The sequence below is a fragment of the Boleophthalmus pectinirostris genome, unplaced genomic scaffold (genome assembly GCF_026225935.1).
Source record: "Boleophthalmus pectinirostris isolate CB_2022bp ecotype Guang Dong unplaced genomic scaffold, ASM2622593v1 HiC_scaffold_9, whole genome shotgun sequence".
NCBI lineage: Eukaryota > Metazoa > Chordata > Actinopteri > Gobiiformes > Gobiidae > Boleophthalmus > Boleophthalmus pectinirostris.
This window is the reverse complement of record NW_026571541.1, coordinates 34,453,336-34,478,335: the sequence shown is the minus strand read 5'-3', so window position 1 is coordinate 34,478,335 and position 25,000 is coordinate 34,453,336. Positions and strand designations below refer to the sequence as shown.

At 42.4% G+C, this 25,000-nt stretch overlaps 1 protein-coding gene, 1 long non-coding RNA gene and 1 pseudogene across 2 annotated transcripts; all 3 read right to left on the bottom strand.

Annotated features, from left to right (window-relative positions):
* Nucleotides 1-5,379: 5,379 nt before the first annotated feature.
* On the bottom strand, nt 5,380-6,907 carry LOC129407267 (uncharacterized). Its single transcript, XR_008631468.1, has 3 exons — nt 6,870-6,907; nt 6,709-6,800; nt 5,380-5,401 (listed from the first exon to the last, which is right to left on the bottom strand). It is a non-coding gene; the product is annotated as an uncharacterized LOC129407267 (long non-coding RNA).
* Nucleotides 6,908-6,923: 16 nt separating this feature from the next.
* LOC129412620 (CD276 antigen-like) lies at nt 6,924-7,798 on the bottom strand. Its single transcript, XM_055166716.1, has 3 exons — nt 7,555-7,798; nt 7,209-7,478; nt 6,924-7,129 (listed from the first exon to the last, which is right to left on the bottom strand). The coding sequence occupies exons 1-3, from the start codon at nt 7,796-7,798 to the stop codon at nt 6,939-6,941; spliced, it is 705 nt and encodes a 234-aa protein (XP_055022691.1). The 3' UTR covers nt 6,924-6,938.
* A 10,606-nt stretch (nt 7,799-18,404) lies between these two features.
* LOC110171933 (dehydrogenase/reductase SDR family member 13-like) overlaps nt 18,405-25,000 on the bottom strand; it is a 29,102-nt pseudogene continuing 22,506 nt past the window's right edge.

Sequence of the window (25,000 nt, the reverse complement as noted above, 5' to 3'; positions counted from 1 at the left end):
ATACATCGTTTGAAAGCTTAATTTCTCAATAAAACAACCATATCATTCATTTTATGCCACACAACGAGCCCAAAACGCTATAACTTAAAAATTCACATCATAAACAAAGAATAAGATACGCGTTTCTTACCTTTGTGCCGGTTCTGTCGGTCCAAAACGCGTTCAATCCAGGAAAAGTTGTACTCAATAAGTCCGTAATAATCCACAGAAAAAGAATATCAAGTTGTTTTTTCCATAAAATAATTACATGTGGGGAAATAATCCAGAAAATCCTCGTCCGCATGAATCGATGGATACAATGATATGAAAAAAAGTTTCTCCTCTCTCCCTCCTTCCACTGCGTTTCTAGCAGGTTTGCTGGCACTGTTGGGTACGCTTGTTTTCCTTACAGTCTTGTCTTCAAAATGAGATCATCCCCAGAGTTCTCAGTGGCTTGGTTCAGCCGGCACAGCTCGTTGAAAAAAGTAGCGCATCATTCCAGTTGCAGCTTTACGCACGTACGTCTTTTTTGTTTACGTCAAATCTCTTCAGTCATTGGTTCACCCAGAAAGTGATTGACATATTGTTTTAGCCAATTATCAGAGCTTTTCAACGATGGGTGGGACGTCCCAACAAGGTGTGAAATGGGCTCTTTATTTACATGCGTAAAACGAAAACAACAGCCATTTGCTTTGTGAAGACGCACGGACTAGCATTGAGCACGTATCTTTGGAGAGATTTTTTGGCTTGTTTTACGCTTTTATCTTTACAAAACATGCCTAAAGCTAAGAAGAAAACTCACTACACTGTAAGTGAGGCTCTGGCACTAATGATTGATTCTTCTGAGTCTGAGGACAGCGAGTATGACTCGGAGGCAGAACAAATGTTTCTGGATGGAAGAGATGATCTATTAGACCGGTGAGTACAATACATTTTTGTTTGAATTAAATATATCTGGTCTTATTATATAGCAATTATGGTAATTATTCCATTTTAGTATGTTATAATTACGTTGAGTATAATAATTATTATTATTATTGTTGTTGTTCATTTATTGGTGAGTAAACTACCACAGAGTTGATGTTCTTACGACAAAAGACTATGTATTTGATATAATAGTAATGATGACCATTATAATTTAGTTGCTGTATTATTATACTGGTAAATGCTCTGTAAACTATGCATTTATCTAAGCATGAATGCTGTTGTTCTGGCACTAACAGAATGGGCTATGTATTTTTATAGTAGTACAGTACAGTCATTATGTTATAGTGTAACTTTATGTCATAGTAATGATTGTATTATTATACTGGTAAATGTCTGAAGCCTACAGATTTACTAAGAGTGTGTTGTTTTCTTTTCTAGGACATGGGAAGAAGTTTCCAGTGAAGCTGACAGTGATTCTGAACCAGACGTGAAGCGCAGATCTGTGCCAACCCCCACTGCTGAGGAGAGCCGGATTGTTCCACCACCGCGCCCTGTTTCATCATTGACGGTAAGAGTGCAATCAAAAAGGGGGAGGGGAAGAGCAAGAGCAACAGTGACTTCTCCTTCACCTACTCCACATGGGAAAAGATGGAATACATCTGACGAAGTGGACACTGTGCCTGTGTCACTGCCCTTCCAACCCGCCAGACAGCGAGGACCACAGCGCAGAAGCAGACGTGCTGCTACGCCGCTGGATTTTTTTAGACTGTTTTTCTCTGACTTGGTTATGTCCACTCTGTTGGCAAATATGAATGACTATGGGGCCCAACAAAGACAAAACTGGACTGCCGTGACTCTTCCTGACCTCTATTCGTTTTTGGCCATAGTCAGATATATGGGATTGGTGAAGCTTCCAGAACTGGTGGACTACTGGCCGACAGCACCGTTTTTTTTTAACTTAAGTTTTCCAGCTTCTGTAATTTCAAGAAACAAGTTTCACCTCATGTGCAGGTTATTACACCTCTGCCCTTTGGAGGAAGACATAAAAAAATCAAGCAGCGAAGGGCACGCCAGCCTATGACCGCCTGGGTAAAATAAAGCCCCTGTACCACCAGATTGTTGAGGCCTGCAAAGAGCATTTCCACCCAGGCCAAAACATATCGATTGATGAGCGGATGGTTGCATCAAAGGCAAGGTCTGGACTCAAACAGTACATTAAAAATAAACCGACCAAGTGGGGCTACAAACTTTTTGTGCTTGTAGACTCCGCAACAGGATACACCTGGAATTTTTTTGTTTATGAGGGCAAGGCCTCCAACAGTGGCAAAGGACTTAGCTACGACTCTGTCATGTCTCTCATGGACTTGGAAAAACTGGGAACAGGATATCACCTTTTTGTGGATAACTTTTACACTAGCCCTCATCTATTCAAGGACTTGGCAGCCCAAAAGATTGGAGCTCGTGGCACCATACGAATGAACAGAGTGGGATTTCCTAAAACGACGACAAATGACTTTGGCAAGAATGACCCTCGGGGGAGTGTGAGATGGATCAGAGACAATGAACTCCTCTTCATGAAGTGGAAGGACACACGAGAAGTCATCATGTGTTCTACCATCCACACTGTCATGAGTGGAGACACTGTCTCCAGAAGGATCAAAGACCAGGGGGTGTGGAAGGTTGTAAATGTTCAGATTCCTGCTGCTGTGAAGGAGTACAATCAAACCTCTCAGATGCACTTATTGGGCACTACTCTGTACTCCATAAGACGAAGAAGTGGTACCGCACCTTTTTTTACCACTTCTTGGACATTGCGATCGTAAATGCTTTTATCATGTACAGCTCACAACGACAGGACACTAAACTCTCACAGCGGGATTTCAGAGAGGCCCTAATAGAGGAGCTGTCAAACAGCGGAAGTTCTTCCACGTCTACAAACCGTCCACCAACTCCTTTCCCTGCAACAACCACTCACAAACCCATTTATTTCACTGAGGGCCAAATTATTGCAAAAGAGCAGGCAGCCACTGCTGGCAGAAAACTCTGCAAACTCTGCCACAAAAAGAGCCCGGTTTGCTGTGAGTCCTGTAATGTGCCTCTCTGTTTTGTACCCACAAGAAACTGTTACCGCAAGTGGCACGACCAGATGGAACTGTAAAGTCACCTTCCTGTCCCATTGTAAATAGTTCTACTTTTATACTGTTTTGTACTTTTCTATTTTGTTGCAACTTGCTGTACTTTTTTGCACTGATTTTATTTTATTGTTATTATATTACTGGTGATTTTTTATAAATAGTTGTACCTTTGTCCTTTGTGTGATTTTGCACTTTTGACTGATAATTTTAGATTACTTTTTTATTCTGTGAAACAAATAAAAGTGCTTGTAATTTAACTGGACCTGTTGCATAGTTTATTTCTTATGCCTAAATAGCATGACGTTTTATGGAAATGCATGTTTATAAAGCTAAAATATGAATATCTGAAAAATAGAAAAATTATTATCTAGGAAGGGATTTGTAGTCACCAAGATATCAAAATGTGTTTTTTAGGGTCAAAGGAGAGCTAAAATGCATGTAACACAGTTTGGCACATTTGGCACACATTTGGCACACTTGTGCCGAATTGTCATTTTGTTTACAAAAAGGCTCACAGCATCAAAACCCTTAGTCCTAGAGATCTGAAATTCTACACAGTTGTTGCCAACAAGTTGAGCAGTGAGTGTAGTATTTTTTTTTTTTTTTTTTTTTTTTTCGAGGCAAAAAATTATAATTTTTAGACATTTTTAAATGACTGTACTGTAGGTTAGCCAGCACTCACGGTCTTCATATGCATATCTACAGAAATTAGAAGGTCTAAGCTTTAAAATGATGTATGACACAAACATGTGGGTTCTAAGAATTTCTTTTTAATAAGCTATGACATTTGGGTATGTCTTACCATTGTGCACACACCAAAATGAGGCGGGTGGTAACAGGTTAATTACACGTAAAATACATTTTAATATAATTCAGACTAACACAGAGAAAAAGCACCGACCAAATGAACAGATCAGCTCAAGATGACAGAACAGAACAGAACAGGACTCACTGTTTTATTTGCACCATTTTGTTCATTTCAGTCCATGTGAGTCACACAACTGCAGATTTAATATAAATGAGCCACATCTGTTTAACCAGAGCAAAAAGCACACGAAACATCATCTTTATAATGTCATATCTGTCCATGTAAATACTAAATAAATACATAAAAACAAAAAGGAAACTGAGGCTCACAAAAGGAAATGACCAAAATGAAATCACAGATCAAACTAAAACCTCTAATGTGAATATTTATACTCACATATTTACAGAGACACATCCAACAAAAGGAAATGTTGTTCTCATAAACACTGACAGGAAACCAGAACTAAACCAGGACTAAACCAGGACTAAACCAGGATTGAACCAGGATTGAACCAGGACTAAACCAGGACTAAACCAGGACTAAACCAGGACTAAACCAGAACTAAACCAGAACTAAACCAGGACTAAACCAGGATTGAACCAGGACTAAACCAGGATTGACTAAACCAGGACTAAACCAGAACTAAAACAGGACTGAACCAGGACTAAACTAGGACTAAAACAGACTATTTTTTTCCTTTGGTTTTCCCCATTCAATAGCCCCATGTCCTGTCAGTCATTATTTTATCTTTGCACCGTTTCTCCTCACGACCTTTTGTTTATAGCCGAGATATTTTTATAACTTGTTTGTATTTTGTATTTTTACTTGTACATTTACATTTATATAATTACGTCTTATTTGACACCTGTGTCTTGTTATTTCTTCTACTTATTTAGAATGTATTATTACCATTTTCTCTTTGTTATTATAATATCTTGAGATGTTTGAGCTGCTGTGTCTGAGTCATTTTCTCTTGTGGATCAGTAAAGTTTGTCTAAAAACACATGAGGCTCGTCCTGATGATGCTTCAAAAATCACACATGATCAATGAAAACTTAAAGAAACGAAACAGAAACATGCTCCAAATATTATTCACCTACAGAATCCTGTGATGTCTGAAACACAACTACAATCTCTTTGTACTCGCCTACATCATCTCCATCCTCTTCCTCTCCAGGTCCTTCATCCTCTTCCTCTCCAGGTCCTTCATCTTCTTCCTCTCCAGGTCCTTCATCTTCTTCCTCTCCAGGTCCTTCATCCTCTTCCTCTCCAGGTCCTTCATCCTCTTTCCTCTCCTCTAGTTGGTTCAGGAGCTGAAGTTCAGTCTTGTGATGTGATTTAGATATTTTTCTGTAATGAAAATGTATTTTTTAAATATGTGATTTAACTTTGAGATCATTGGTTTAGTGTTTGTAAAAGTCTTCAGTCACAGAGATAAAAGGTGAATACTGAATGTATTCTTCATGTCCCATTTCTATAAAAGGTTTATCTTAAAATATAAAGATTATGTTCAACTCAAATACCTTCTGTGCCTGTTGTCTCGTCTTCTTTTCTGTAAAGAGAAGAAGTGTGAGTGAGTGTGAGTGTGATCCACAGACACAAGGATCTGTTCTGAACACATTTCACACAGACACTGCCTCTGAGCGACACACATTTCATAAAGCGTGAGATCACGTTTGGATTTGTGTCAGGAACATATAAGAAGAGCCCACAGAGACATAGCGCCACACAGTGGGCGCTACATGCAGTTTCTGTTTAAAAGTGAAGACTGAGACCAGGAGCAGGACTGAAATCTGAACTTTAAACTCATCCAAGAATCCCGTGTTTTTCAGAAGCTCTTTGAGTCGGAGCTACAGGGTTATGAGCTTTGGTAAAGCTTCATTCTGTCTTCAGCTTTAAACCGTGTGTGCACCTGCCTCACATGTTTCAGCTGCTTCCTGTGGCCTTCCTCAGGTCACAAAAACATGAACATGTAAGACTGGACTGTTTACGCTCTTCTCATCCATCAAAGCGCCTCCTGACAGACGAATGAAACTAGTCCATCCACACTCTCCCGCTGTACAAAAGTGTAACGTTTGTTTTGATGCTTTTGTTGGATGAGACTGAAGTGATTTTAAAATGTCTGAAAAATGACACAGAGGACTGAGCCACAGACAGAGCTTCAGATCATCAGGAGACAAAGAAACAGGAACACCTGTTAGGATTTGTTTTTTTGTTCTCTCCCCCTCCCCTTTTGTTGCGGGGGGCGTGGCTTCTTCCAGAGCAGATGAGACACACCTGTAATCAATTCCTTCATCAGCCTCTGTATTTAGCCCTGGTTTTCTCACCACCACTTTGCCAGATAATTCCGTCCTGTTCGGTAGAGTTCTATCAGGCTCTTGGATATGTATCTGTTTTGCTTGCTGCTTCGATGTTCGTCTTGGACTTACCTGTTCCTGTTTTTGCCCAGGTGTCTCCGTGGTTGTCTGCCGTTGCCTCTGGAGAAGTCGGCCAGCTCCCTGCCTCCTCAGCCTGCCTTCCGTTTGTAAAATAAACTGTTTAAAACTTGACTGAGTCCTGGCTCTGCTTGGGGTCCCTCTTGCCAAACCTTAACAACACCAGGTTCATAAGGCCTTAATAAGACAATAAGGTGTTCTAAAGTCTCACTCCATGAAACAGAGATATCTGAGGAGGCTTGTTCCTGCGTTTACAGCAGCTCACATGTTGCAGATAAATGACTGTGACTGGTCCTTCACAAACTTGAAGGTGATTTTCTGTGACGAGGCTCCAGATGCTTTTCAAAGAGAACGCCAGGGTTCAACTGCTCTGGTCCTGACAGAAGAACACAAACAAACTGGATCTGACACGAGATCTACTCACCCAGAGACGTCTCAATAAGATGATATCCATGACGTACATCAGGACTGACAGTAAAATAAGAGGTATATTAAACCACAGAAGTAAGTCTTCTCCTGCAGAAAGAGAAGAGTGTGTGAAATCCCTGTGTTCAGATGAAACCAGGAGTCACTGCTCACACTTACTCAGTTCAGGAGGATAATAAAGTTCTCCTGTTCAGTCTTGAGTTCACAGGAGAACAGGCCCAGCTGCTCTTAGGTCAGAACCTTCAGGATCAGACTGTTGGACTTTGTGACTCCATCTACAAACAGTCTCCAGGACTCAGTGTAGACCGACTCTGGTCCAGACCGGCTCAGAATGGTCTGATTCTGGTTGAACCTCCAAATGAGACTTTTCACTGGAGCAGAGGGTTCAGTGCAGGGGATTGTCACATATTCTGAAAAAACTAAAACGACAAAACAAAAGGATCAAGTAAAAATATTAAAATAAGACAGAGCTCTTTATAACTGATCCTAAACACAAACCTGCGCCATAATAAATGTCACTGTTGTTCCTGTAGGTGGCGCTCCTCCAGCTGCCCCTGCTGTTGCTCACATTACAGCTGTATTGATGTGGAGGGCTGTGAGGCAGAGACACAGAGCTGTGCACAGACCACACTCCGCCCTCTGAGGGGGTCACCGTGGTAAGAGCTGCAGAGGAGGGAGGGCTCCAGGACACTGAGGGTTTGGGGTAGACTCCCTCAGATCTACACAGGAGCTCCTGCCCCTGCTGCTGCAGAGACACTGGAGCTGAAGCTACAGAGAGACGCTTCACTGTCAAACCACATTTACACTCTTACATGTTATTATCAAAATAATACTCATTATTTACCAGAAACAAACACATCTACATAAAACTCTGTGATGGGTTTGATGATGTTATGAACCAAACACTTGTATCTTCCTTCATCCTGAACTTTGACCCCTGAGAGCCGCAGTGATGCGTTTCCTGTGGACAGTTCCTCCTCAAACAGAGAGGTCCGACCACTTAAAAGCTTTATGGCAGAAGGAATAAAAGATTTGGCGTAATTGTTGGTCTTTTGCTGTGGGGTGACATATCGTCTCCCAGAGGACATTTGCACAAACTGTGAGTGCAGGACATGGTTAGGCTCAGTGTGGCCTTAGTCTTTTGGAGCACACGATGTCTCCACACAGAGGCCAGATCCTCCGTCTGAACACCACTGATTTTGCCGCACACTTTGACTGTCTGGTTCAGACTGTTTATTGTCCTTCACAGAAAACCCATAAAACCAACAAAAATGTTTTTTGTTCATCAGCACATTCTGTCCGTCCATAACCAGGCCCCTGCACACCTCACTGACCTCCTGCAGCCCCAGCGCCTCCTGCAGGCTCTGACCAGCTCCTCAAAACCTCCTCATGCCCACAGTCAAAGCAAAGCACCAGACCTTGGGGGACCGAGCCTTTGCCATTGTCGCCCCAACTCTCTGGAACATTTCTCCTCCACATCAGAAACTCACTAAAAACCTTCAAAAAAAAAAAAAACAGTTTAGAGATCACCTTTTCCTCACAGCCTGTAAGCCCCAAACATTACAGTTTCCTCACTACTTGAGTTTGTTTGTCCTGTCCTTTTTATTGTGAAGTGTCTGAGTTACTGTGAGAAGCACTATATAAACTTTACTATATACATACTAAATAATTAGTGCTGTCATGCGATTAAAAAAATTGAGAGATTAATTAATTATGATCTGTAATTAATTAATCTAATTAATCTCATTTTAATCTCACCTAAAAATAGCTGAGAAAAGCTTCAATTTGAGGTATTTTCATTTAAATTCATTATTACATTATTGTGGCAGATCAAAAAACCAATATAGATTTTAAAAAGTGACTTTATAAAGTCATTTATTGTTTAACAAATCTCTCCAAATTGTCTGTTGAGCCCAAGTCTCCATGAATAAGAAACTGTTTGCTGTAAAGTAGCAAAGACGAGGAAATCTGAACATAATAACTTTTGTCTAAAGACAATAAAAAGTCCAGTCTTTCCTTAACCATATTAAAAAATATTATTGATAGAGAAATGCTTTATATATGAGATCACTGGTTTTAGTCCTTGTTTTAGTCCTGGTTTAGACCTGCTTTAGTCCTACTTTAGTCCTAGTTTAGTCCTGGAATGGATTAATCCTGGTTTTAGTCCTGGTGTTAGTTCTGGTTTAGTGCTGGTTTAGTCCTGGTTTAGACCTGGACTGGATTAGTCCTGGTTTTAGTCTTGGTGTTAGTTCTGGTTTAGAGGCTCACAGGAGGAAGAAGGTGAGAAAACACGATCCACACGCGGCTCACGGGAGCACGTCGGTGTCCACGAAGTAACTACGGAAGGAAACGTGGTCCGCGCGTTCTCAGGTTAATGACGATGATGAAGGTGTGTTTGTGTTTGTGTGTGTTTGTGTGTGTGTGTGTGTGTTTGTGTGTGTGTGTGTTGTGTGTGTGTGTGTGTGTGTGTTTGTGTGTGTGTGTGTGTTTGTGTGTATTTGTGTGTGTTTGTGTGTGTGTGTGTGTTTGTTTGTGTTTGTGTGTATTTGTGTGTGTTTGTGTGTGTTTGTGTGTGTTTGTGTGTGTTTGTGTGTGTGTGTGTGTTTGTGTGTGTTGTGTGTATAGGACAGTAGTGCAGACATCATGAGTCTATGCAGGTTGTTTTCCACCAGTGACATTTAAGTTGTAGGCGATTTTATATTTGTTATTTTCTTTTATATTTCACACGTCGGGAGAATAATTTCCAAGACACGAATGTGTTTTTACCTGTGCACTGCTGCCTCTGTTCTACTGGCTCTTCCACCTCGTCCATTGTGCCTGACGCCGCCAACGTTAACATGACGTTTACATCGCTGTTACTGCACGCGTTTTGTGTGGGTTTCCGGCAATGAGTGGAATTACCGAAATAAAAAAATGTATAAATGTGTTTTGTGTGTGTGTTTGTGTTGTTGTCCCAACAACACATAAAAACAGGTTTTATAATAAAGCAACTCACATACAGAAACACTAAAGTTAGAGATTAAAAATGAGATTAACGCGATTAAAAAACATAACGCGCTAAATATGACTGTAATTAATTAATCGCAATTAACGCGATAATTTGACACCCCTATAAATAATATGATTTATTTTGTAGGTATCAGACGGGGCCGTGTATGAACTTCTCAGATTCAGTCCAAACCTGTCAGGTGTTTTCCTGGTGCCTCTGGAGAAAGAAACAGATTTACCAAAGTGAGACACAAGTTTACTGATCCATTTATTTACATTTTAGACTTTAACTTGTACAGTTTTGTCCTCTAGTCCTGCTCTTTTAGCTGCAGCTGAAAACTTCACCGTGACGTATCCACATTTCAAGTTTCCCTGGTGAGTAAACTTGATAGAGGAGCTGCTTTATGTGTCTGTAGTCAGTGTTGGGAAGGTGATTTTTAAAATGTAATCCCCTACAGATTACAGATTACACACACCAAAATGTAGTTTGTAACGTAATCCATTAAGTTACTTAAGGTGAGTAATGTAATCTGAATACTTTGGATTACTTGATTTGCTGTAGAGAAACAAAGACGAGGAAATTGTAACATAAGATGTTTTGTCTGATAAAAGAAAATAAAAAAGTCCAGACTTTACTGAACCAAATTAAAAATATTATTGATAGAAGACGAGAAGGATTTAGTCCTGTTAAATCCTGTTTTAGTCCTGGGTTAGTCCTGGTTTCAGACCTGGTTTTAGTCCTGGTTTAGACCTGGTTTTAGTCCTGGTTTAGTCCTGGTTTTAGTACAGGTTTAGTCCTGGTTTAGTGCTGGTTTAGTCCTGGTTTAGTCCTGGTTTTAGTACAGGTTTAGACCTTGTTTAGACCTGGTTTTAGTCCTGGTTTAGACCTGTTTCAGACCTGTTTCTCTGACTCGGTTTAGACCTGGTTTAGATCTAGTTTAGACCTGGTTTAGTTTCCAGCAATGAGTGAAATTACCGAAAAAAAGGAAAAAAAAAAAAACAGGAAAATCCCTCTGTGTAATCCATTTATTTCAACAAAGTAACTGTAATCCAATTACCACTCACTGAAACAGTAACTGTAACTGAATACAGTTACTCATAATTTGTACTCTGATTACGTAACTCTGGCACATGTAATCTGTTACTCCTCAACACTGGAGTTATAACATTATTTATTTTTTTAGGAGAAACTTTCATGTAAACTCGTTCTATTTGAAGAGCTGTGAATTTCAACATTAAAAAAAACTAAACCAGAACTGCCTCATTTTTCTCCTCAAACACTTCGAGACACTTTCAGGAAACGGCAGTAAAGCTACAAAATCCATCAAGTCACATTTGGGCTGGACGGTCCTGTTGATAGTTGTGGTGAAGAAGGAGCTGAGCCAAAAGGCGAAGCTCTTGATTTACTGGTCAGTCTTCGTTCCTACTCTCACCTCTGGTCATGAGCTCTGGGTCATGACCGAAAGAACAAGATCGCGGATACAAGCGCTCGAAATGAGTTTCCTCCGCAGGGTGTCTGGCGCTCCCTTAGAGACAGGGTGAGGAGCTCAGTCACACGGGAGGAGCTCAGAGTAGAGCCGCTGCTCCTCCATGTGGAGAGGAGCGTCTGAGGGGAGGACGTCTGTTCTGATGTCTCCTGGACGTCTCCCTCAGGAGGTGTTCATGTCCCACCGGGAGGAGGCCCCGGGGAAGACCCAGGACACACTGGAGGGACTATGCCTCTGGACTGGCCTGGGAACATCTCAGGGTCCCCCCGAGGAGCTGGAGGAAGTGTCTGGGGTGAAGGAAGTCTGGGAGTCTCTGCTTAGACTGATGTCCCCCCAACCCGACCCCAGCTAAGCGGAAGAAAATGGATGGATGGATGGTTCTGTTGATAAATACATCACTTTTCTATCATGTTTTTTTCACTCATCATGTGCACAGGCTCGTTCACACTGTACGAGACGCAGACAGCGATGGAGCTGAAGTGTCTTGCCCAAGGAAACAAAATATAGGGTTCAAACTACCAACCTGGGTCATTGTCTCTGCCACCTGAGCAATTTGTGCCTTTGAATGAGAAAAGAGTCAAATGTCCCTGATAAAGACTCACTGTAACTTCAGCCACAGAAACTCTGAGGAGAAAAACATTCAGTAGAAACATTTGTTACGTTTGGGCACTTTTGGTTTTTTCCCTGCTTTCTTTTTATTGTTTATATTTTTTGTAGCATTTCTGCTTAGTTTTGTTTTTGTAGGTTAATTATGTTTTTGTAGTTTTTTGTGCTCATTTCCGGCAGGAGGCCTTAAATGCGCGAGTCCGGCGCCGTCTCTCTCTCTCTCTCTCTCTCTCTCCTCCTCCTCGTCCGCCGCCGCAGGTACCGGAGCGCACACGCCTCGCGCTGGGAGACGCCCTCCTGGCTCTCCTGCTCCATCGTTTTTTTCCTGTTTTCGCTTTTCTGTTGGGTTTAGGTTGTTGGGTTTTTTTGTCTTTAGTTACGGGCGCTGGCACCGGCTCCTACGGCCCTGTACAGGGTTGGCCCGGTGTCGCACCCTTTTGTTCCTTTTTGGCCGGCTCACCAGGTCCACCTTTCCGTTGCTACTTTTGGTTTGGGCACGGGTAGGGTTTCTTTTTTTGGGGTTAAACAACTTTGCACAAACAAAAATAAAAGAACTCTAAAATTCTATTTTTGGTTCCCGTGTCCTTTCCTAAGTATGTTGGGACTCAAATCTTTTGGGTGGTAACACAGAGGTAAACATTTTCTCCCACCTGAAGGTTGGTGGTTCTATTACATCTATTGAGCATCATATACTGTCATTGTAAACTGTGCTGTTGGGCAAGACACATCACCTTCTTTTGGGTTATTGAAGTCTTACTGAAGTCTCTGGCTCTGGGCCGATTGAGCATGCGCAGTAGAGTCTTTTCACCGTGGACGCACACAACGTACGCCAACACATGCACGGAGCGCGGTCTGTGTGTCACGTGATCGCTTTGACCAATCAGAGCGAGAGGAGCAGAGCAAACGATTATAGGCGAGTTTCATTGTTGACAAAAGCGCGTTGCATGCTGGGAATTATTTTGGTGGGTGGCAAAAAACACAAATTCAACACGACGGACGGAGTGAGAAAGCACGTAAAGGGTATTGATCCCGGTTATTTATCCACTCTAACGGCAGAGGACCCAAGACCATTTGACCAGAAATTGGTCATAAGCATCGACGGACGACAAATCAATCTTTTCAACCCCGACAGAGCCTGGACCAAACCAAACTTCTGGTCAGAATCTCCAACTACCTGGACAAATATTCACTTGGGCGATATCCACAATGACTTGGTGGAAACTCCTGGGCCATTCACAGCAGAAAAGATGAAAACCTCCAAGAGTCTCGATGTGTTGTTGAACTTGTTGGAGTCCATGGTTTGTTAGGATCTTCTACGTTTGCTCTGCGAATGTTTGAAAGTCGTTTAATTCACCGTTAGTGGTTCTTTTCACTCAGAATACGAAAAAGACATTTTCCTTCTTCCGTGCTTCTATTTGTGCATCTGATAATGCAGCAGGAATTTACCATTATCGGGGATAAATACACGAGGTTACGCACTGTGTTTGACGTGTTTCTTGCCTCCGACCAAAATATTTCCCAGCATGCAACGCGGGCTTTTAATAACAATGACGTCAGCTGAAACTCGCCTATAAAACGTTTTGTAAAATGACTGAAGGATTTTAAGCGGAGAAAAAGTTTATGATGTAAAAATCACCACAGAATCCAACATTTTTGAAAGCTGTAGGTCCCTGTCAGGCGAACACGAGCAGTTTGTGATTACATTGCCTCTATGAGATTTTTTGGCTGTAGTACCAGTGAGTGTCACTACGCCACCTGGAGGCAACAACAAGCAGCAACACCCTCCAGTTATTTTAATAGATCCATGGAAAAAGGTCAATGGAGCCAGACTCAGACGCAGCCAGAAGAGCCGCATGGGAACTTCCATTTTTCTATCCGGTCTGTGCATGGGTCTATGTCATTAGCATTAACCAACAGTTCTTCAGTTTGTCTCTTTCACCTTTTAGTGTCAAATCAAACTCCTGAACAGAACCAAGACGCTCTGGTCACAGGGAAATGAACATGTGCTCTTTAAATCACGTTTGTGTTTTTTCATGACTTTGGTTGTGGGGGACGGGGTCTCAGTCACACTTTTATGAGAAATAATTCAAAACAATATGTAATTTACAGTCGTGGAGAGATTAGAGTTTGTTTTTACATGATTAGACGAATAATACTATAATTCTGTAGTATTTTTGTTCTTACTTGACTGCTCGTTTAACATTTTCAGTTAATGTCTTGCTGACTTACCTGTAAAATCCAAAGAGAGCTGAACGCTGAATTTCAAAATACTGTGCGGAAGAAATGAGTGCTTAGTGTATATGTGTGCATGTATATGTATGTATATGGGTGTATATATATATATATACATATATATATACATATATATATAGGTATGCATAGGTATGTGATGTGTATGTAGGTATGTATATATTATATCTGTGTATATGATGTGTACTATATCTGTGTACATAATATACATATATTTGTTGTTGTCTGTTAGATTGTAATGCAATGGAGGTACTGTGCAATTATTGCTTATAATGTACAGGAAATGAGAAGTCTGTATTTGTTCTTCGTTAATTTGGGACTGTAGAAAAAAGGGGTGGGGTTAAATAAGTATTTACTTCCTCCCACTCCTTTTTCGGACACAAGGAAAATTCTGCGTAACATTTATTTTGCCTGTTATTATAGAATAGAAATAGTTACTTTTTGTGTTATATCTATGTATTTACGTTTTTGTCTTTTTTTAGTTTTTTGTTTTTTAATTTATGTTCTATGTATTACTGTCCGAAATAAATAAACATAATAATAACGCAAACAACTGTATCTTGATCTCTTGTAGTAACAGGAAAGATGTTTTAATCATGAATTAAACAGGTAGATAACAATATTTAAGTCATTTTGTAACGTGTATTTACTGTTATTTTAATTGCTGTGGGTCTCATTTATAAACAAACGCTGACTTCAGGGGCATCCCATTAACAAAATATATCTGCAAAATTATTCTTAATATTTTTTTACTGTATATTTTTTGTCATTTTGTAATAAATAAATGAACAAAAATAAATAAATAGATAAATACACTAATGACCAGACTTCACATCTTCATACAGTATCAGAAAATTGTGTATTCTGGACCTCAGGGGGAGGGATTTTCACACAACATTAAGTTTAAAAATGCAGCTTTTTTCACTGTTTTTTCAATCCTCTGTTACACACAAAATAAACAAGTCCCATGAACGCTGGTAAAAATGCACATAAAATGCATTTATTTTATTAAAGAATTCATAAAATTACAAATCCATCATTTAGTAACATCTGAAAAAATTCTAATGAAATGTTAGTGAAGGGAAAATGAAATGAAGACATATTATTTGGTAAAACGTTTGTTGCACAAAGTCAGGATTTAAAGTGCATATGACAGGTTTCATGAATTTCACCAAAACACAAATAGTCTTGGGACGAGACAAGACAAGATTTTTTGCATAATTTGTAAATAATAATCAAAATAACAATTCACAATTTTGACATTACAATTTTTTAATTTATTTTTTGTAATCATTTTGTGGTCTATAGTAGGGGTGTGCTAAAATATCGATACATAGATACGTATCGATATTTTTCAAATCGACACAGTATCGATTCATTCTAGTATCGATATTCCCCTTGGACGTTAGGGGGCAGTACAGCCGCACCTCCACGTCTTTACTTCACTGGCGAAGAGAAGCGCGCGAGAGAAGCGAAAATAGAAAATGGAAGGAAAGATTTTTCAACTGCAGACGTACGGGCGCATTGTGGTTTCAAAGCCCAAGAAAAGAGGCAGGAGATGGACAAGACCAGAGCTATTTGTATGCACTGCCAAACTGCTATCAAATATTCAGGTAATACGACCAACCTCCGAGTTCACATGCAGCGCCACCATCCCGATAAGCCTTGCCGCTCCCAAAGAAAAGCATGGACCCAAAACAACCCACTTTGCAGAGTCAAATAAGTAAACCAGCCTCCAACTCTCCGCGTGCACTTAAGATCACAGACACTATTGTGCGTTATATCTGCCAAGGTCTGTGCCCGTACAGTGTCGTGGAGAACCCAGGCTTTCGCTTCATAGTAAACACATCAACGTTACGTGATTCCCACGTGTAAACATTTGACGGAGGTGGCGATCCCGCGAATGTACCAGAGGGTGAAAGACGCAGTTAAAACCAGTTTAAGGCTGCGTTCAGACTGCAGCCTGAAGTGACCCAAATCCGATTTTTTGGCCTCTATGTGACGTGTATCTGATCTTTTAATGACAGTCTGAACAACACAGTAGGAGTGTGCAAAAATATTGGAATATCGATATATCGTATAATTTAATGTGATGATACAGTATCGATATCGTGGGCTGCTGTATCGATATATGATGCAAACAAATGTTTGTGTTTCATATGAATTTTGCACAAGAAGTGGTTTAACAAAGACTTTAGTATCACAGCCATGATTTAGACTTTATTTTTTATTGAACCGTATCGAATCGATTTGATATATATCATATCAAATCTAAAGTGCACTGTATCGAGATATGTATCGTATCATGGCCTGTGTATCAAGGTATGTATGTATCGGCAACTTCTTAATGATACCCAGCCCTACGACACAGATCTGATTATTTTCAAATATGACCCAGGACACTTGGATATGTGCTCCTAAAACTGATACATATCTGATCTTTTGACATGCGACTTCAGTCTGAACGGTCAAAGTGCATTCATCCACCTACACGTTATCAACAAGACACAAACGTCACTATTCCCCACATCCACACGTTCCTTTCAACGGACGTCGCTGCCGCTGTCCCACAAAACACCACGGCCAAAAACCTCGTCCTTCTCCTTCTCAATCTCCTCCTTAAAACAAGTAAGTTGTTCATGTTCTGGCTCCGGTACGAGAGGAACTTTAAAATCTCCAGGTGCTCGATGCTGCGTCCATGTTTGGACAACTTCTGTAAACACAGAGACGCTCGCTGCGGTTGACGTCGTCGTGTCTCCAGTGTCACATGTGGGACACTTTCGGGCCATTTAATGTTCACACTGGAGTCACATACAAGTCACATTTAACTGGAAATGTGAACGACCTCGCAAAAACATCGGATTTCACAAAAAAATTGGAATTGAGCGTTAAGCCCTGCAGTCTGAACGTAGACTAAGTGCAGCTCCAAGAGTGGCCCTTACCCACCCACCTCACCTGCACAGCATATGCAAATACGGAAGGCACAAGTGGTAAAACAGACGGTCGGAGAAGGGAGGAAGAAGACAAAGTGAGTGTAAGGCTGCTCTACCTCAGCCCACTCCTGCATCCCGCTCACAAATCCAAAGAGACGTGGAAGAAAGTCTGAAGACAGGACTGGTGGAGCCGGATGCGTCTATTGTCAAAGTCGATCTTTTCAAGTCTTTTGAACCATATCACTTTTGTTTCTGGTTCTGATATTGTCATATTTTAGTTTTGAGATTCGGACATTGTAATTGTGTGGTTGTTGGTTGTTCTAACAGTGGAAAACGGCTCGAGAAACGGGCTTCGGAAGTTTGCGAACTACATAACTGCAAAAGGGAATCATATCTGTGGAGCGACAACAAAGCAGGATCCCGTCTGTTAGTCGAGAGGTGCAGAAGACAAACAGACTGAGCTGCACTTTCTTGTTCTTGTGGTTTTACAGCAACATCACGTCTTGGTCTCTTTGCAGTGGAAGGTGTTTCTTGGTGAACAGTTGCTGCCTTTCGCTTTGACTTTTTAAATTCGTAACCGAGGTTGAGCGAGGGATCGGGGTTTTGGTTTGTTGGCGCTCCACATACAAAATGTTCACTGCAAACACGGGATGATTTCTATTTCCTTTTTGGTCCTTCCTTTCACTATTTTTTAATTCCGTTGGGAAGAGAAACTACGCAAACCCTGAGAGGCAAGAGAAAGAAAAAAAAAAGAGGCAGGTCATTTGGGCTCTATTTTCTAAGTGTTTTTTTTTTTTTTTTTTTTCACCAACTCAAAAAAAAATAAAATACATTTCTACAAAAAATAAAATAAAAATTCATAAAATAAAAAATTCTGTGAGCTCCCGGGAAACAAGACACTCAGTCCCACTAAAACCAGAGGCAGTGCGGCGTTCTGTCTCAGCCTGGAGCAGTGATTCCCACTCTCGCTCTCACAGAATGACAGCGGATCAGTGATGCATCGATCTTACTTCTCAAATTACTCATAAAAGGGAACATAAAACATAAAACTCATGAAAAGACTGTATTCAGCTAGAATAAAAACACACAACCCGGACCAGGGGAGTTTTGAACCCCGACCTCCCACGTCCCAACCCAGAACCTCACGCCATAAGACAATTCTCCGGCAGTTTGCTGGAGCTGAAGTGTGGTACTTATAGAACACCACTTAGGCTCTGAGTGGTGTTTTTTTTGTTTTTGGGTTTTTTTTTTCGACAGCCACATCAACAGAGAAAAAAAAACAAGAAAAAAATAAATAAATTGTAGAAAAAAAAATTGTAGAATTTTTTTTTTTTTTTTTTTTTGAGTTGGTGAAAAAAAAAAAAAAAAAACACTTAGAAAATAGAGCCCAAATGACCTACCTCTTTCTTTTTTTTTTTTCTCTTGCCTCTCAGAGCTTCCGTAAGAAACAGTTTGAACGGAGGTTTGCAGTCACACATCGGATTTCCTTTTGCATTTATGGAGTTCACAAACTTCCAAAGCCCGATTTCCGTTGTTAGGATCAAACAACCACACAATAACGATGTCCGAATTAGGGATGGGCATGATTAATCGATTAATCGATAATTGATCATTAAGAATTACATCGATTACGTTAATTTTAATCGACAAACCGAATGTAGGTTGCTGTGTGTAGTGTGACCAAACAGGTGTGTACATGTGTCTCTGCATCAGAAGGAGCGAGACACAAACAGTGGGTCAGTCTGCAACGTACCGAAGCACAAATGTGTATTTAACGATGATTTATACAAGAAAATCCACGCTTTCCGTTGCGTTCGGGACAAGTGTGAGTCCATGTGCACAGTGTATAAAGCAGGAACATATGTTTCTGTGTCCAGTGGGAAAAAGTTTTACCAGGTGAGAGTCGCGCAATGTCGATGACGAGTCTCCACCTCCCTCCCCCCGTACGGTGTCCTGGTTTTGACAAAGGTAAATCTGGTCACACTAACCTGTATTCACCTGAGTCATGTCTTTTAATCCAACAGAAATTGAACCACATCAGCGACACAAGAGCTGTAGTTTTATCTTCAATTAGTTTATGCAAATTAGCGATGCGGTTTTAAGTTTTGTTTCTGTGAGAGTTGAACAAAACTGAATTAAACACATTATAATGTCAAACGGGCTGATGTGGCTCTAGAGTCGTTACGGTTTATATGTCGTAAAGTTGAATTTATTTATGCAGATTAGTAGAGCAGATAGTAATAATAATGATGATCATTTTAATATAAAAACGTTAATGATTAATCGATAACCGATCGTTAATTCTTCCGACGATCGATTAAGAAAATTTCATCGAATGCCCATCCCTAGTCCGAATCCCAAAACTAAAATATGACAATATCAGAACCAGAAACAAAAGTGATATGGTTCAAAAGACTTGAAAAAAATCTGCTTTGTCAATAGACGCATCCCACTGGGAAAACAAACAAGGAAAGAAAGAGAAAGAGGGAGAGATGGATAAGGAGAGAAAGAGGGAGGACATGGGCAGAAAGAGGGAGAGAAAGAGGGAGACAGAGAGAAGGACAAGAGAGTAAGAGGAGTGAGAGAGAGGGATAAGGAGAGAAAAAAGAAGAGAAAGGGGGAGAAATGGATAAGGAGGGAAAGAGGGAGTGAGGGATAAGGAGAGAAAGAGGGAGAGTGGGATAAGGAGGGAAAGAGGGAGAGGGAAAGAGGGATAAGGAGAGAGAGAGGGAGAGAAGGAGGAGAGAAGGAAGGAAGGAAGGAAGGAGGGTGGGAGGGACAAAGAAGAGTGAGAGAGAGGGAGAAAGATAGAAAAGAGGGAGAGAAAGAGAGAGGAAGAAGGAGAGAAAGAGGGAGAGAGAGACAAGGAGAAAAAGAAGGAGAGGGAGAGAGGGACAAAGAGAGAAAGAGGGAGAGAAGGAGGAGAGACGGAGAGAAGGAAGGAAGGAAGGAGGGTGGGAGGGACAAAAAAGAGTGAGAGAGAGGGAGAAAGATAGAAAAGAGGGAGAGAAAGAGAGAGGAAGAAGGAGAGAAAGAGGGACAAGGAGAGAATGAAGAAGAGGAAGAGAAGGACAAGCTTTTCCACTGGGAAAACAAACATGACGATTTGATGCTCACTTTTTTTGAATAATCCTTCCCAGTATGAATCGCGAGACGACCGGAAGTGCGAAATTCGTGACGCATGTATGAGGTGTTTTTGAGCTATAAAACCACCTGTAATTGAATAAATGTAAATGCAGCTTTAATTAGAAAACCATGAAATCCCGTCATATGCATTTTAAGTTCAGTGTTTCCTTGGCGCGCGTTTTTGTTTTTTTCCGGTGAGGTCAGATTCCTGCTAACCGCTCACTGACCTCCCACAGCTTCTTGGCCAGAGCGTCGTCTCTGCTTTTGGCCGAGCCCTGAGCCACGGAGCAGCGAGAGAAGTACCTGAAAACACAACGGACGACGGACGACGCTCAGAAAACTGGAGGGAGGTGTGACGGGCTTTTCTCATCTACTGTGTTTTATAATCATCAGTCGTGTCGTCACAAACACAACCGGAGCTGTGAGCTTCTCTAACAGGAAAGACTCAAGAAACACGTCAGAATGAAGAGAAAACAAAGGTACAGAGGGTTAAAGTACAAGAGGGAGGGAGAGAAGGAAGGAAGGAGGAGGGAGGGACAAGGAAGAGTGAGAGAGAGGGAGAAAGATAGAAAAGAGGGAGAGAAAGAGAGGAAGGAGGAGAGAGGGATAAGGAGAGAGAGAGGGAGAGAAGACGGAGAGAGGGAGGAGAGAAGGAAGGAAGGAGGAGGGAGGGACAAGGAAGAGTGAGAGAGAGGGAGAAAGATAGAAAAGAGGGAGAGAAAGAGAGGAAGGAGGAGAGAAAGAGGGAAAAGGAAAGAAAGCGTGAGGGAGGAATAAGGAGAGAAAGAGGGAGAGAGAGACAAGGAGAAAAAGAAGGAGAGAAAGAAGGAGGGAGGAACAAGAAAATAGAGAGGGAAAGAGGGACAAGGAGAGAAAGGGCGAGAGGGACAAGGAGAGACAGAAGGGGAGAGGGACAGGGAGAGATAGAGGGAGAGAGAGATAAGGAGAGAAAGAGAGGGAGGGAGGGAGTGATAAGGAAAGAAAGAGGGAGAGAGGGACAAGGAGAGAAAGAGGGAGAGAAGGAGGAGAGACGGAGAGAGGGAGGAGAGAAGGAAGGAAGGAGGGTGGGAGGGACAAGGAAGAGTGAGAGAGAGGGAGAAAGATAGAAAAGAGAGAGGAAGGAGGAGAGAAAGAGGGAAAAGGAAAGAAAGCGTGAGGGAGGAATAAGGAGAGAAAGAGGGAGAGAGGGACAAGGAGAGAAAGAGGGGTAAGAGAGTTATAAGGAGAGAAAGAGAGGGAGGGAGGGAGTGATAAGGAAAGAAAGTGGGAGAGAGGGACAAGGAGAGAAAGAGAGAGAGAAGGAGGAGAGACGGAGAGAGGGAGGAGAGAAGGAAGGAAGGAGGGTGGGAGGGACAAGGAAGAGTGAGAGAGAGGGAGAAAGATAGAAAAGAGGGAGAGAAAGAGAGAGGAACAAGGAGAGAAAGAGGGAGAGAGGGATAAGGAGAGAGAGAGGGAGAGAAGAAGGAGAGACAGAGAGAGGGAGGAGAGAAGGAAGGAAGGAGGGTGGGAGGGACAAAGAAGAGTGAGAGAGAGGGAGAAAGATAGAAAAGAGGGAAAGAGAGAGAGAGGAAGGAGGAGAGAAAGAGGGAAAAGGAAAGAAAGCGTGAGGGAGGAATAAGGAGAGAAAGAGGGAGAGAGAGACAAGGAGAAAAAGAAGGAGAGAAAGAAGGAGGGAGGAACAAGAAAATAGAGAAGGAGAGAGGGACAAGGAGAGAAAAAGTGAGAGAGGAATAAGGAGAGATAGAGGGAAAGAGGGTTAAGGAGAGAAAGAGCGAGAGGGACAAGGAGAGAAGGAGAGAAAGAGGGATGGAGGGACAAGGACAGACAGAAAGAGAGAGGGACAGGGAGTGATAGAGGGAGAAAAAGAGGGAGAGAGAGATAAGGAGAGAAAGAGGGGTAAGAGAGTTATAAGGAGAGAAAGAGGGAGGGAGGGAGTGATAAGGAAAGAAAGAGGGAGAGAGGGACAAGGAGAGAAAGAGGGAGAGAGGGATAAGGAGAGAGAGAGGGAGAGAAGGAGGAGAGACAGAGAGAGGGAGGAGAGAAGGAAGGAAGGAGGGTGGGAGGGACAAGGAAGAGTGAGAGAGAGGGAGAAAGATAGAAAAGAGGGAGAGAAAGAGAGAGGAACAAGGAGAGAAAGAGGGAGAGAGAGATGAGGACAAAAAGAAAGAGAGGGAAAGAGGGATAAGGAGAGAAAGAGGGAGAGAAGGAGGAGAGACGGAGAGAGGGAGGAGAGAAGGAAGGAAGAAGGGTGGGAGGGACAAAGAAGAGTGAGAGAGAGGGAGAAAGATAGAAAAGAGGGAAAGAGAGAGAGAAAGGAGGAGAGAAAGAAGAAAAAGGAAAGAAAGCATGAGGGAGGAATAAGGAGAGAAAGAGGGAGAGAGGGACAAGGAGAGAAAGAGAGAAAGTGGGAGAGAGGGATAAGGAGAGAGAGATGGAGAGAGGGAGGAGAGAAGGAAGGAGGGTGGGAGGGACAAGGAAGAGTGAGAGAGAGGGAGAAAGATAGAAAAGAGGGAGAGAAAGAGAGAGGAAGGAGGAGAGAAAGAGGGAGAGAGAGATGAGGACAAAAAGAAAGAGGGACAAGGAGAGAAAGAGGGAGAGAGGGATAAGGAGAGAGAGAGGGAGAGAAGGAGGAGAGATGGAGAGAGGGAGGAGAGAAGGAAGGAAAGAGGGTGGGAGGGACAGAGAAGAGTGAGAGAGGGAGAAAGATAGAAAAGAGGGAGAGAAAGAGAGAGGAAGGAGGAGAGAAAGAGGGAAAAGGAAAGAAAGCGTGAGGGAGGAATAAGGAGAGAAAGAGGGAGAGAGAGACAAGGAGAAAAAGAAGGAGAAAGAGAAAGAAGGAGGGAGGAACAAGAAAATAGAGAGGGAGAGAGGGACAAGGAGAGAAAAAGTGAGAGAGGAATAAGGAGAGATAGAGGGGAAGAGGGTTAAGGAGAGAAAGAGCGAGAGGGACAAGGAGAGAAGGAGAGAAAGAGGGAGGGAGGGACAAGGAGAGACAGAAGGAGAGAGGGACAGGGAGGGAGAGAGGAAGAAAAAGAGGGAGAGGGAGAGAGAGATAAGTAGAGAAAGAGGGGTCAGAGAGTTATAAGGAGAGAAAGAGGGAGGGAGGGAGTGATAAGGAAAGAAAGAGGGAGAGAGGGACAAGGAAGAGTGAGAGAGAGGGAGAAAGATAGAAAAGAGGGAGAGAAAGAGAGAGGAACAAGGAGAGAAAGAGGGAGAGAGAGATGAGGACAAAAAGAAAGAGAGGGAAAGAGGGACAAGGAGGGAAAGAGGGAGAGAGGGATAAGGAGAGAGAGAGGGAGAGAAGGAGGAGAGACGGAGAGAGGGAGGAGAGAAGGAAGGAAGGAGGGTGGGTGGGAGGGACAAGGAAGAGTGAGAGAGAGGGAGAAAGATAGAAAAGAGGGAAAGAGAGAGAGAAAGGAGGAGAGAAAGAGGAAAAAGGAAAGAAAGCATGAGGGAGGAATAAGGAGAGAAAGAGGGAGAGAGAGACAAGGAGAAAAAGAAGGAGAGGGACAGGGAGTGATAGAGGGAGAAAAAGAGGGAGAGAGAGATAAGGAGAGAAAGAGGGGTAAGAGAGTTATAAGGAGAGAAAGAGAGGGAGGGAGTGATAAGGAGAGAAAGAGGGAGAGAGGGACAAGGAGAGAAAGAGGGAGAGAGGGACAAGGAGAGAAAGAGGGAGAGAGGGACAAGGAGAGAAAGAGAGAAAGTGGGAGAGAGGGATAAGGAGAGAGAGAGGGAGAGAAGGAGGAGAGATGGAGAGAGGGAGGAGAGAAGGAAGGAAGGAGGAGGGAGGGACAAGGAGAGAAAAAGTGAGAGAGGAATAAGGAGAGAAAGAGCGAGAGGGACAGGGAGTGATAGAGGGAGAAAAAGAGGGAGAGAGAGATAAGGAGAGAAAGAGAGGGAGGGAGGGAGTGATAAGGAAAGAAAGAGGGAGAGAGGGACGAGGAGAGAAAGAGAGAGAGAGGGATAAGGAGAGAAAGAGAGAAAGTGGGAGAGAGGGATAAGGAGAGAGAGAGGGGAGAGAAGGAGGAGAGATGGAGAGAGGGAGGAGAGAAGGAAGGAAGGAGGGTGGGAGGGACAAGGAAGAGTGAGAGAGAGGGAGAAAGATAGAAAAGAGGGAGAGAAAGAGAGAGGAACAAGGAGAGAAAGAGGGAGCGAGAGATGAGGACAAAAAGAAAGAGAGGGAAAGAGGGACAAGGAGAGAAATAGGGAGAGAGGGATAAGGAGAGAGAGAGGGAGAGAAGGAGGAAAGAGGGAGGAGAGAAGGAAGGAAGGACGGTGGGAGGGACAAGGAAGAGTGAGAGAGAGGGAGAAAGATAGAAAAGAGGGAGAGAAAGAGAGAGGAACAAGGAGAGAAAGAGGGAGCGAGAGATGAGGACAAAAAGAAAGAGAGGGAAAGAGGGACAAGGAGAGAAATAGGGAGAGAGGGATAAGGAGAGAGAGAGGGAGAGAAGGAGGAGAGAGGGAGGAGAGAAGGAAGGAAGGACGGTGGGAGGGACAAAGAAGAGTGAGAGAGAGGGAGAAAGATAGAAAAGAGGGAGAGAAAGAGAGAGGAAGAAGGAGAGAAAGGAAGAGAGGGACAAGGAGAGAATGAAGACGAGGAAGAGAAGGACAAGCAGAGAAAGAAGAAGCGAGAGAGAAGGACAAGGTGAGAAAGAGAGAGAGGGATAAGGAGACAAGGGGAGAAAGAAAGAGGGAGAGGGATAAGGAAAGAAAGAGAAAGAGGGAGAGATGGATAAGGAGAGAAAGAGGGAGGACATGGGCAGAAAGAGGGAGAGAAAGAGAAGGACAAGAGAGTAAGAGGAGTGAGAGAGAGGGATAAGGAGAGAAAAAAGAAGAGAAAGGGGGAGAAATGGATAAGGAGGGAAAGAGGGAGTGAGGGATAAGGAGAGTGAGAGAGAGA